Source organism: Fragaria vesca, linkage group LG6 (genome assembly GCF_000184155.1).
Source record: "Fragaria vesca subsp. vesca linkage group LG6, FraVesHawaii_1.0, whole genome shotgun sequence".
In the NCBI taxonomy this organism is placed as follows: Eukaryota; Viridiplantae; Streptophyta; class Magnoliopsida; order Rosales; family Rosaceae; genus Fragaria; species Fragaria vesca.
The window spans coordinates 35,212,101-35,224,177 of NC_020496.1; the positions used below are offsets into that span (position 1 = coordinate 35,212,101).

The following is a 12,077-nucleotide window of genomic DNA, read 5'->3' on the forward strand; positions in this document are numbered from 1 at the left end:
GAGACTTACAATTTTAATTCTTAGACTATATGTAACGTAAAAGAAAAAAGAAATAGTATTCATGGCTGACATTGATCGATATATATATGTTTTTTTTTTGTGAATAATCGATATATATGCTTTTGATTCGCATATTTTGCTTGCCAGTTTGAAATTTATATATATATATATATACGTAAATCGATCTAAGATTATAAAATAGAAAATAGAAAACAACAACAAAGGTCACCGTCGACTTGATTTCTTAATCTTCACGTTAGTGATTGAAAATGTGCTTGGTGCTTTGCTGTCGTTAAACAGCTCCCACCTAACAAGCAAAGGCATTTGGCCTTTGTTCTGATGAGACTATATATTGAGTAGTGCACACTTTCTGTATTATTAGTTTTGTGTTGGGAAGAACTGATGATGAATAGATCGATAAGCAGTAGAAACAACTAATTAAGTGTTAATTTCCCTCTCGAGGTCCAAATCTAAATATTTAATGCTTGTCTGTTGTTCTGTTGTTTTTTCTTGTCGACACACACATTGTCTGTGTTTGCTAAAATGCAATAATTTTTTTTTTTTTTACAAGATAATTGTCATCTATATTCATGGGTTTCGATTTTTCGAACTGTAATTCAATAATGAAAACCCCCTTAAAAAAATAATGAAATACGGAAAAATGTGATCTAAAAACAAATGGTTGACAATGCAATACATAGCTAATAGCTTACCTATGTGTTGGGTTTTTAAGATGGAGAATAATTGTTGCTGAAGACCAAACCAGCTCGAAGATTCTTCCTCTTAGTTTATAGATCGATCTTCTTTAGTTGTTATCCATCTCACCTAATAAACACATGCATGAATGTACCCCGTTTTTTTTTTTTTTTTTTCCAATGATTCCTTGACAAGTCCTAACAGACAACTTTCAAGTTTGAGTATTGGCTTAGCAGTTTGTAAAATTTTAAAATGGGTGAAGAGTACTACATTGATCATATTATGTTTTAATCACAATTAGGCATGCTATATGCTTCTAATTAATTAAGATGTTTCAGTGTTTCACAGTACGTACTGTACAGTTGACAGCAAAGTCCTACCCAGAACGATCGATTATTTGAAAACAAAATCGATCCGAAGTCAACAATACCATTTTTGGTACGTACATATCGAATATTAGATCCATTTCTGCAACTATGGTTAAGGCTCGACTAGAACTTATAGCCTCGTTTTATACTCGGCTGGGTTTGAAACCTCTAATAACTTAGTAGCTAGGTCAGAACTAAGAAGTTTAACTATGAAGGATGGTGCATGAACGATGCATGCATGAAATGCTGGAAACTAACGAGGGTTGAAATGACATGCAGTTATTGGTTTTGTGATACATATTACTAGGTCTAGGTCTATCTCATCGATCGAGTTCAACGCATGCTTAATTAATTAGGGCATCAAGAAAACGCATGCCAGTATATTTCAAACAAAAAAGAAAACGCATGCCAGCTAAAGACTAGTTCTTCACAGATGTATCCAATTGTTTTTCTGCACACACAAGTATATGGATTTAAGAACATAAAACTAATAGCTATATGTTGACGTTAGGTTGCATAAATTGAACTCCCATTTTGATAACTCAAGTCAGAAAAAAGCAATTACATATCTTTTTTTAATCGATTATTGATAGATAAAAAATTTGTAATAGTACCTACATTGTCACATAGACTAGATTGAATTATTACATTTTTTATATCGTATAGATAGCGGAAATCCTCCTCTGGTATAAGTACTACGCCAGAGGCACAAAGTACAAGGGTGCACAAAAGTGCTATTATTGCTCTCCAAACACATAAAGAATAACTGGGAATACAATTAGCAAATTAAAAAACTTATTTATTCCTTAGAAGCCCAATAAATATGACTTTAGGAAATAAATAAGTAAATAAAACTAAACATCAAAGGGCCGAGAGCAGAAGCCTAGCCCAAGTATGCAAGCCAATGGGAGACAAAAGAAGAAGCTCGGCCCAAGCCCAACAAGGCTGTCATGACACAGCTTATGAAAGTTATCGCCACCAACCCGACCTACCTGTCTGTTTTGACGCAATCGTCCACGCTGCTGCCAAACCCCTATGCCCCGCCGTGCTACAAAGACCGCCCAAACTAATGCCAATATGTTGACGTCACAGCTCAACCAAAACAGTAAATGGAAGCCCTCACCACAAAACCAGTTAATCTCATGAATCATTATTCCCAAGCGTCGATACCAGACGCTTCTAGTCGAAGTGCATCTTTCTTGCAGGCCAGACAATCATCAAGTAAGCGCAAAACCCAGAAGACCATTCATCAAAACAACCACTTGAACTCAAAGCTAACCAGCCACTCAAGCACTACCCATGCAATATAGGTCACCAGTCTGGCAGCATAACCACAAGACCAGTGACCCTGGAGACCGGTACTAATCCAAGCGTCGCCATACATGCAAAATTTGAAGATTGGAAAAGCCGACTGTAGGTGTTTAAGGTTTTCTCTCGGGAGAAGACTTTTTAGATTGATGTTCTCCTGCGTGCTGACTTCATCACAGCCTCCGCTTCCCAACCTCCTCACGAGCATTAGAGCGCCATTTGCATACTCCCAACATCTTCATTAGACAAGATCCAAGCACTATGTCCGGCTCACTTCTCGCCAACGTAGCACCATGCCCAAAATCTGAGTTAACCATTAACTTCTCTCTAACCTAGCATCACCATGACCAAAGGAGGTCGGCTCAAGCCTCCTAGCAACATTGAAATCTACGTTGAACGTAGGTTTTCCCACCAAAAATCCAGGTGCGACCGCCACCTCTGTCAACCTTGTCTCATCCTCCTACGTCGACACCAACGACACCATCGGATCTAACTCCTCCACTAACGCGCAACAAATGGCTTTGTACCACCACACCCAGCATCTCCATAACCTTATCGCACCCATCACCTTCGTCAACCCTGACTCATCCTCCTACGTCGAGACCAACGACACCACCGGATTTAACTCATCCACTAATGCAGCAAATGACTTTGTAACCACCGCACCCAGCATCTCCATAGCCTTATCGCACCCATCACCACCGTGCACAAGAACAACCCACACGATCTGCAAAGATCGACCCTTGCACTTCTTAAAAGTGAAGATCCACAGAAAGCTCCAATGAGAAAGAGAACATCCTGATATGCTCCAAACTTGCCACCTTACATCGTACGTGAACCCACCAGATCTAGATTCTTAATTTGGACGATGTGCTTCCTCTGCAACTTGGAGGTAAGATCCCAAATGGTACCGATTCAAATCAAGAGCTTATCGCGAATAACAATTCGCGAAGGCCTCTCACTAAGACTCATACCTCAAGGGAGCCCAACGAGGCCGCCCTCAGATATCCAACACCGTCATTGCCGGTCATAAGCAACGTGGAGTTATTGAAGAACCAAGGGTCTCCATGAAGGATACGGTTAATTCTTTTCCTCTTGTTCCTTAAACTGAAACACGAACATCCCACCTTCCTCTTCATGAATCTCCACTTTCTCCTTCAACCTCCAAACTGTAAACACCGACGCTAAAAGCGACGACAATAACAGAAATGACAGCACAGGAACTAACCAGGGTCGTTGATCAGATCATATCTTGCTCTCCCAAACCCCACATCAGAATTGCTCGGTCATTTTTTTTTTCTGGCTAGGAAGAAACCCTAACAGAGAAAAGTGTGACACTTCAGGATGTTAAGTCTTAAGTCTTAACATCAACTCAACATGGTAGCACATTTTACCACCAAAACATATCAAACATTTGGTATTCTCGGAAAAACAAAAGACCAAAACCAAAAATTGGGCTGAAGACTGATAATAAGCCTGAGACTTTTATGGCCCAATGACATCAAAGCCTAAATATGGTGAAGCAAAACCATTTGATCCATTTGATCACTAGTGCATAGACTCGATCCTAGTCAAGCCCGACCTAGTGTACCCAACCACCATTTTCGTAATCACATTACAATTTACGTTTTACTATTTACCACTCTCCGACTCACTACTAACCTCACTGAAATCACAGCCTACTAAAAATCTCAACTCCTGCAAAAACCAATGGTGCAGCAATCCCGCTCCACTTTCACCGATGAGTGATGGCCACTCTCTCTCCCTTCCTCCTCTCTCCCAAGCTCGTCTTCTTCGACCCGCACCGCCACCTCAAACTCCGGCGATGGACCGCTCACTATCCACCGGTAAACTTCGCCGTTCGCGCTTCTTCCTCCGTCAAGAAATCCAGGTTCACTGTTCCGCTCGTTTCCGTTTGCAATTTTTGGTTTCCGGTTTGGTTTCCGCTCTGACATTTCGGTTGTGGTTGGAAAATTTGTAGGAGGAAGGCGAAGAGCAATGAGGAGCTTTGCGATGAGCTCCTGGAGTTCATTGCGGCGGTTGGACTTCCACCAGGTCATGTTCCCTCCATGAAAGAGCTCTCGCAGCACGGAAGGTTCTTCAATTTCTTTTATTGATCAATTTTTGTTTTGATTGATTATCCAGTTTTCGGAATTTCAATGTCTTGCTGGCTTAAGTTGTGTGTATTTGGATAGTTAGGTCTTATCAATCGAATTAGTTTAGAGAGAATTGACTATGTTCGACTCGCATTTGGCATAGGAGGTAGTGTATGTCAATCATAGTATGGAAAATGAAGTCTTGACTGGTTTTGTTATATCTATAATGAATTGTAGAAAGGACCTTGCGTACATTGTTAGGCGGAGGGGATATAAGCTTATACGAGATCTACTTGCTGACTCGATGGAGTCAGAATCAACGGATGAGAATGATGATGGAGTTGATGGTGGTCAGAAAGATATAGTGACAGGTCAATATATGTTTTTTTTAGTTTAAGTGTGAAGTTTAATATGATTGTGTATGCAACTTTTACTGATAGCCTCTCAATGATATAAAAGGTCAGGATCAAGAGGTGAATGATGTTGTCGAGGAATTCTCTTCCTTGAGTGAAGTTTCAGTCTTGGAAAGTAATTCTGAATCTTTGGTTACCGATCCAGTTTTGAACCATGATGACGGTGTTGTTGTACCTGTGGAATCTTCTGCGGATTTGCTTTTGCAGGATACATCCTCAAGTAATTTAGAAGTTCATGGTGAACAGGTGGATAATATGGAAGGCAATTGTCATGTGTCAAATGTTCCTACTGTCGAGAGTCATGTCAATAGTTCTGAGACTGGTACAGCCTTCAACTCCAACAAACGAAGTTGTTTACCATTAGAAATTTCCACTAATTCATCATTGGGCATGATTGAAGAGTTATCCTTGCCAACCACTGTTCCTGTCCAAGAAAACAATTCTGGTAGCTCAAATATTTCTCGGGATCTGAACTCTGGTGGACAACATGGCATGTTGTTTGAATCTGATACTGATTGGTCCTCGGATAGAAAAGCCTTACATAGAGGTCAGGATGGGAAGATTGATAATATGGGTGAAGACGTTTCCTTGTCGAGTAAAGATTCAATTATGGAAGAGGAGAACCATTCTCGTTCAGATCTTGAATCACAAAACTCCGATGAAGCGCCTGTAAAACCTCCAGCAGATTTGTCCTTCGAGGAAAAGGTTAAAACATTTGTGAAGAATGGAGACATAGATACGCTTGAAGGTAAGTTTCATTGAGGTGTCATTTTGAAGTTTACAATGTTTTATGTTGTTCAGTGTTATATGTCATTTCTTATTAGCTTGATGAACTGTCATATTCCTTTTGTGCTTGTTATTGCAAAAAATGGTCATTAACGCTTATGATATGCTATCCTTTATAGAGATGTGCTAATATTCAAATATGCTTACCGTTCATGCGATTTGTTACTACTACGATACAAGCATGTTCCACATTTTATTCTTTTTTGTACTTTGCTTAATTGCTTCTTTGAAATTTAATAAAGTACTTTGAATTGCTTGATGCTCAGATAACATTGAAGAATTCAAGAGTGGCAAACAGTTTGGGAATGCTGAAGAAGTTCAACTACGAACTCCTACTTCAGAGCACTTAAAACATTTTATTGAGGGAAGTGATGCAACAGCTGAGTAAGTTTTATCTTCAAGAAAATTTGACCATGCTCTTGGGGTAGTAATTTTTACATCTGATCAAAGTGCCATTGCTGTATGTTGTTATTATTTACCACAAGTCAACAATTGAACATGTTAAAATCTTTTTCGTAGCAGTAAGTTCTTACACGTTTTAAGTTCTAATACAGTTTCATGATAGAATCATGACTCTAGTCATCCCTTATGCTACAAGAGAACATCAACATTCTGAGTAGGCTCGTCTACTTTTATATAGACAGAAAACACAGAGATGCATGTTTATGCCATCTTATTTGTATACGTATTATATTTACTTATTGAGAAGTTAGACGAGGGGATTTCAATCGGTGATCTAGTAGTCAAAGCAGTTATAATCACAATATGTTGATTATGATCATATGAAACATTGAAACTGGGACTGAAATGGTTACCTACTGCATAATTTCAACCTCTATAGATAATTCACTGTTTATTGTATTCTTAAATTAACTTCGTTTCTGTTTATACATGTAGTGATGCTACTTCATTAGCTGATGCACGGAGTTCTCTACCTGACAACAATGTGGATGTTAAGGTCATTACTTATACTGAATTACTCAAAATTTTAATTTGACTAAATGGTTTGTTTTAATAACATGGATTATTGTGCTTCTGTTTACAGACAAGTGAAAAGGATGATCAACAGGATATTAGTCGTCTCAAGTCCATGCTGGTACTACATTAATCCTTCGGGATCCCTATTTTCTTGATATTCTGCTAGTATATAGAGCTTTAAATGCGAAAAGTTGTTCACAGTTCTGATTGTATTCTGCTTCGTACTCAGCATCAGAAGGAGTTAGAATTGTCTCAGTTGAAAGAACAGATTGAGAAGGAACAGGTACATTAGTTACCTTGGTTGCAATATGTTGCTTGCAGTATATTTTAAAACAAAATTGGAAAAATAAATTTGGATTAACTGAGTATTTGATCCTAATATTACACGCATTAGCTGATCTTTGGATTGTGCATTGCATATAACAAAAGTTTAAAGGCCAATTGGGCATTGCTTGCAATAGCTTGGTAGTTAGCAGAGTTTGATCTACGAAATAAATATGCTTGCTTTTACTCCTTCTTTCTCACTCTTTTTTTTTGTAGAAATCTTTTTCTCAAGCATCATACTTCTATGGGCAATAAATTACTGAATCTTATTATTGTGGATTTTACTTCGTCCTTTAGCATGCATTGTCGGTCTTGCAAGCCAACGCAGAAACAGCAATCAGCGAAGCACAAAAACTTATTCTCGAAAAAGATGCAGAGTTGCTTACGGCTGAAGAAAACCTTTCAGGACTGGTGGAGGTATTGCATCTGCTATTTTGCAGGATATCTTTTCTATTGTATTTATTATTCTCTCAGAGCTTGGAAGTGGAGTATGATATTCACTTCCCAAATCAAAGGCCTAGGAATCTTCTCTAATATTTCATACATGACATATTTAAATACTCAGTCCCAACTTCTGCATGCTATAGTAATTAGACTTTGATCTTAGAACTGTTGTCTGTGAAAAAGTTAACCTCACAGTTCCTCTCTGAGTTCATCACTGCTGTTGTCTATTCGTTGTTTGTTTAATTTATTTCATGTATTGACTGATTGATATTAGTGACACCTGCTGATGAGATTATTTTCCTAATTTTGTCAGGTTGAGATTCAGTATTGTGGTGATGGTGAAATTGTGGAGGTGACTGGTAGCTTCAATGGTTGGCATCATCAGATTAGGTTGGATCCACAGCCACCATCCAGTATCACAGACCATGCTGGATCAAGGTCTTGCATTCTTTGTCTCCAAAATTGTCTGTATAATTTGGCATCACACTTCTATCTGATTTAATTTGTTTTGCTGTGCTGAACACCTATACTTCCTGAAGAATTACCCTAGTGAGTTTGGCATATTATAGTCCTATATGTTTTTTCTTTTCCCACCATTTGTGAGGCTTTATCTTTTTGAGGATCCCACGTCCTATGGCCTCAAGGTTTTGCTTCCCTTGAGCCTATTTCATGTTGCTCTCGTAGAACGTTAGGAATTTGATGGTGTAACTTCTGTAGAAAAGTAATTTTATGTACTTGACGCTCACAATTTATGATGGTTACTAATTTCTATATGTACATGTTCATCCAGAAATTCCAGGCTGTGGTCAACAATGCTATGGCTTTATCCAGGAGTGTATGAGGTATGCACACTTAGCAGCATAAGGATATGAGTCATATGACCTTATTCTCTGGAATCTGGATAGAAGAAAGAACACGAACCTTGAATAACTGTCTAAATGTGCCTTATGTTAACTGCAGATAAAATTCCTTGTTGATGGCCATTGGAATATTGATCCTGAAAGAGAAACAGTTACTAGGGGTGCAATATGTAATAACATTCTTAGGGTTGATGGTTAAATGGCTGGGAAGGAAGAGCATTTATCTATCTACCACAGGGGTAAGTTGGTTATATTCATTTCATTAGTCCTAAATATTTGGTTCAAATCCCATCAGGCATAGCGGGCTATCACTCATATGATGCTGATAAAACAACATAACATTTGAAAGTCAGGCCTATCAAATGAAAGTAGAATGCTAAGATGTATTTTTTGATCATCCTGGTGCCTCCTTATCAAGTTCTTCATGTCTAATGTTTTGCAGGCAAGGAAGCAGCTAACTTATGACTCGCTAGATATTTGGCCTATCTAAGCAGATTTGATGAAGCAGTCTTTATGCCGTCAGCCTATCACAATCGATAAATCAAGTGGAAGACCACATACACATACGGAGAGGATAGGAGGCACCCAGAACCTCCACCATATATATCTTCAGCTGCCATGATCACTGTACAAAGTAGGAGCCATGAAATCTGATCCGTGCAAATGTATATTCTGCTAGTCAGCAGAGCTTCATTATCCTGTTAATTTTAGTTAAAGTGGATTCACGGTGGCAGTAACCTTGTTCCAGTGGAATTCTGCCGAACAGAGAATAATAAGTTTTGTTAGCATAACTTGAACAGTGACTCGTAACAGATCCAGACGCATTCATGCATATTCTACCGGACTCGAGTATCAGTACTCAAAACCATATGATTCATGCACTTTTCACGTATTTTCAGCATAGCTGTAGGATTTACTGTTGATTTAGAACATCAAAGATGGCCTCCCAAGTCTAATACATGTGTCGGGTTGATAATCTATCAACATAACATATCACACCACAACTGTTCTACTCTCGGAGACCAGTTGATCACCTGTCCCAGTTGATCACTGGAAAAGTCCCGAAAGAGATTGGTGCCTGTTGAAACCACGTGGAAAGGTCATTACCAGTTACTGTGTCCATAACCCCCATCCCTTACATAGGACTGAGAACTCACAGGCGTGTCTCCTTCCTCACCTTTCCCATTACTCTTTACCTCTATATCTTCACTGACCTTAATTTCTTGAGTTTGTTCTCTTGCTTTCTCTCACTCTATCAAGTATTGTCTACTCCACTTCACAGAACCACTCTTCCTAAATGGCCATGGTCACTGCCTCTGCTCGTTCTTCTCTCAAGCTTTCCTCTCCTTTGCTACGCACCTCTGTATTTCCCACTATCCCAACAGCTTCCTCCAAATGCTTCTTCCCTTCTTCATTGGCGCCTGCGTTATCGACCGCTAGAAGAAGAGCTGTCCTCTCTCCTTTAGTGATAAAAAGCAAAGTCAGTCAAGATGTTGACTGTTTTGAGGAGGCTGAGCAGCTACAGATGCAAGTGGGGAAGCCCAGTGAGACTCTCTTGTACTCCAATCTTCTGCCTCTGCTGCTATTGGCTGCTCTTCCTGGAGGTACCATTATTTCTCTCTCTACTCTTTACCATTGTTGATAGGTTAATAAAAAAAAAAAATCACTATTTCTGCCATTCATGACTAAATGTGCTCTCTTTGCCACATCCAAGTTTGAGTTTCATTTGGTCTAGCTCTATTTGCAATAGCCATAGGGGAACCTATGAAACTAGGATAAATGTATACACTTTATAAACAAGGTGTGTAGTATGTAAATTTTTGTGGGTTCATTATTGTTTAGAAATTCAGGGTTCCAGTTCATCCACCTTTGAAGGGATTGTGTTTCTCTCACTTGTTGATGGGTTACCACATTAATAAAGGATAGCGATAGCTTACTTTGCCTGAAGGTTCTGACAATTAGGCTGTAACTATCAAACTTCTTGGGAATACTCTGGATATTCTTAGTTTCTTAATTTTGGGGTTAACTCCAGCTTTCAATTATTGTTCATTGTTGCTCGAGTCTGGACAGAAGTTTTCAACCTTTGAAAGTGGTATTTCCCCCAATTTACTGCATATGTTGTCTGTAAAGTATAAATATCAGGCATCTTATCATATCGAAATGATTAGAAATTTTAGATTAAACTGGTCATGTTACTGATTTTGATACTCATAACAAATCCTTTCAGCTGGTGCTGTGACATCTCTATTTGAGCCTTTTGTCGAACTTGTCAAATCATTCAGTCTTCCTGGCTGGCTTGTGCATTGGGGTCACCCAGGCAATATGGTATACCATATACCTCTCATTAATGCTGTGCTGTGCATAAAAATATTATCTAGAGTTGCTTGACATATATTACTGTCTACGATTTTCTGTGTGTATGTAGGCTGTTGTTCTCTTTGCAATGGGTGGCTATGGATCATATCTTGGGTACCGGATACGATATTCTGATGATGTGGTATGAAATTACAACTAACTGCAGCATTTATGTAGTAACTGAAACAAGATATGCGGTGCTCATGATATGTTGATGATGATCCAGGAGGAGAAGGCCAAGGCCAAAGACTTGCACCCCAAGCTTCTAGCTGGGATGTTCTTCTTCTTTGCTGCTGGAGCAACTGGTGGAGTAACAGCTCTTCTCACCTCTGACAAACCCATTTTTGAGAGGTACTTTCAGAAATCATGTTTATTTATTCGATTTTGTTTTATTTTCTTGGGGTTCTCCTCAGTCACTTTGTTACTAAGGAACTATCTATTCCTGCAGCTCTCATGCTGTCACTGGATTTATTGGCCTTGGTCTCTTAACCATTCAGACAATTTTACCTTCTTTGTTTGAGGTAAAACTTCATTCTTGAAAACTTTGTCTTCCATCTAATTCCTCTTTGAGATGTCTGTTACCAATTTGTGTTTATTCTTTTTTTCATTTTCTTTTCAGGGTAATCCCAACTTAAGAAGTGTTCATGGGGTCTTGGGTACTGGGATAATGACATTGTTTGTTGTTCATTTTGCCCTTGGACTTCAACTTGGTCTAAGCTTCTAGATCCCCTCTCCGTGCCTAGATTTCTTGGACTTCCTTCTATTCTTTTAGCTGATTAGCCTTACTATGTATACCCTTCCACATTTGGACACCAATTGAGTAAAAAAGCAGCAAACAAGCAGGATTTGTGTAATTCGGCAGAGAAACATGGAGAACAATCGATGATCATGGAAGTGTTGTCCTAATAAAGTAGAGATGTGATGTTATGCCCACACTGTACATGTGAAGCTAAGGAGAATATCTTTATCATATCCGTAGGGAATTTGAACAATAAGAGAAATCTTTATCGGTAGGGAACATCAAATTCCGATCAGGCTCGCCTGCATTCTCTTTCGTCCTTGTAAACTTTGATTAACTTGGTCTAAGCTACTAGTATCTTGTCCATGCCAAGATAACTTATTAGCCTTATTATGCAAATACCATATATACTCTCCACAGTTGTACTCCGGTTGAGTAAAAATGCAGCAAAGCAGATAAGGATCTGCGTAATTCAGCAGAGAATAAACAGTGTCTCCAACATTTGCATGTTTCCCTAGGGTGATTAATCCCTGGTATTGCTAGAAATTGGCTTGCATACTAGACATGCTAGATATATGTTAATGTAGAGGTGCATGTAACATCCCATGTGAAGGTGTGTTGGGGATAATTTATACAATGTCCACTTTCTGCAAATGGTCTTCTTGTCTATTCAGTGCACAATGGTGCTACATGCAGCCGGACTTCAAGTT

General features: G+C 38.9%; 3 protein-coding genes across 3 annotated transcripts; all 3 read left to right on the forward strand.

Moving 5' to 3' along the window:
* The first annotated feature begins 4,120 nt into the window (after window positions 1-4,120).
* On the forward strand, window positions 4,121-5,245 carry LOC101314308. The gene is made up of 5 exons (XM_004306208.1): window positions 4,121-4,263; window positions 4,354-4,467; window positions 4,706-4,839; window positions 4,928-5,191; window positions 5,232-5,245. The coding sequence occupies exons 1-5, from the start codon at window positions 4,121-4,123 to the stop codon at window positions 5,243-5,245; spliced, it is 669 nt and encodes a 222-aa protein (XP_004306256.1).
* Window positions 5,246-5,257: 12 nt separating this feature from the next.
* Window positions 5,258-8,935, forward strand: LOC101298344. The gene is made up of 10 exons (XM_004304417.1): window positions 5,258-5,629; window positions 5,934-6,051; window positions 6,565-6,625; window positions 6,713-6,763; window positions 6,875-6,928; window positions 7,267-7,386; window positions 7,727-7,851; window positions 8,204-8,255; window positions 8,374-8,512; window positions 8,716-8,935. Exons 1-9 carry the CDS (start codon window positions 5,272-5,274, stop codon window positions 8,470-8,472), a joined length of 1,038 nt encoding a protein of 345 aa, XP_004304465.1. The 5' UTR covers window positions 5,258-5,271; the 3' UTR covers window positions 8,473-8,512; window positions 8,716-8,935.
* Window positions 8,936-9,260: 325 nt separating this feature from the next.
* Window positions 9,261-11,677, forward strand: LOC101298630. The gene is made up of 6 exons (XM_004304418.1): window positions 9,261-9,877; window positions 10,501-10,598; window positions 10,699-10,770; window positions 10,855-10,979; window positions 11,077-11,149; window positions 11,248-11,677. Exons 1-6 carry the CDS (start codon window positions 9,571-9,573, stop codon window positions 11,350-11,352), a joined length of 780 nt encoding a protein of 259 aa, XP_004304466.1. The 5' UTR covers window positions 9,261-9,570; the 3' UTR covers window positions 11,353-11,677.
* Window positions 11,678-12,077: the final 400 nt, after the last annotated feature.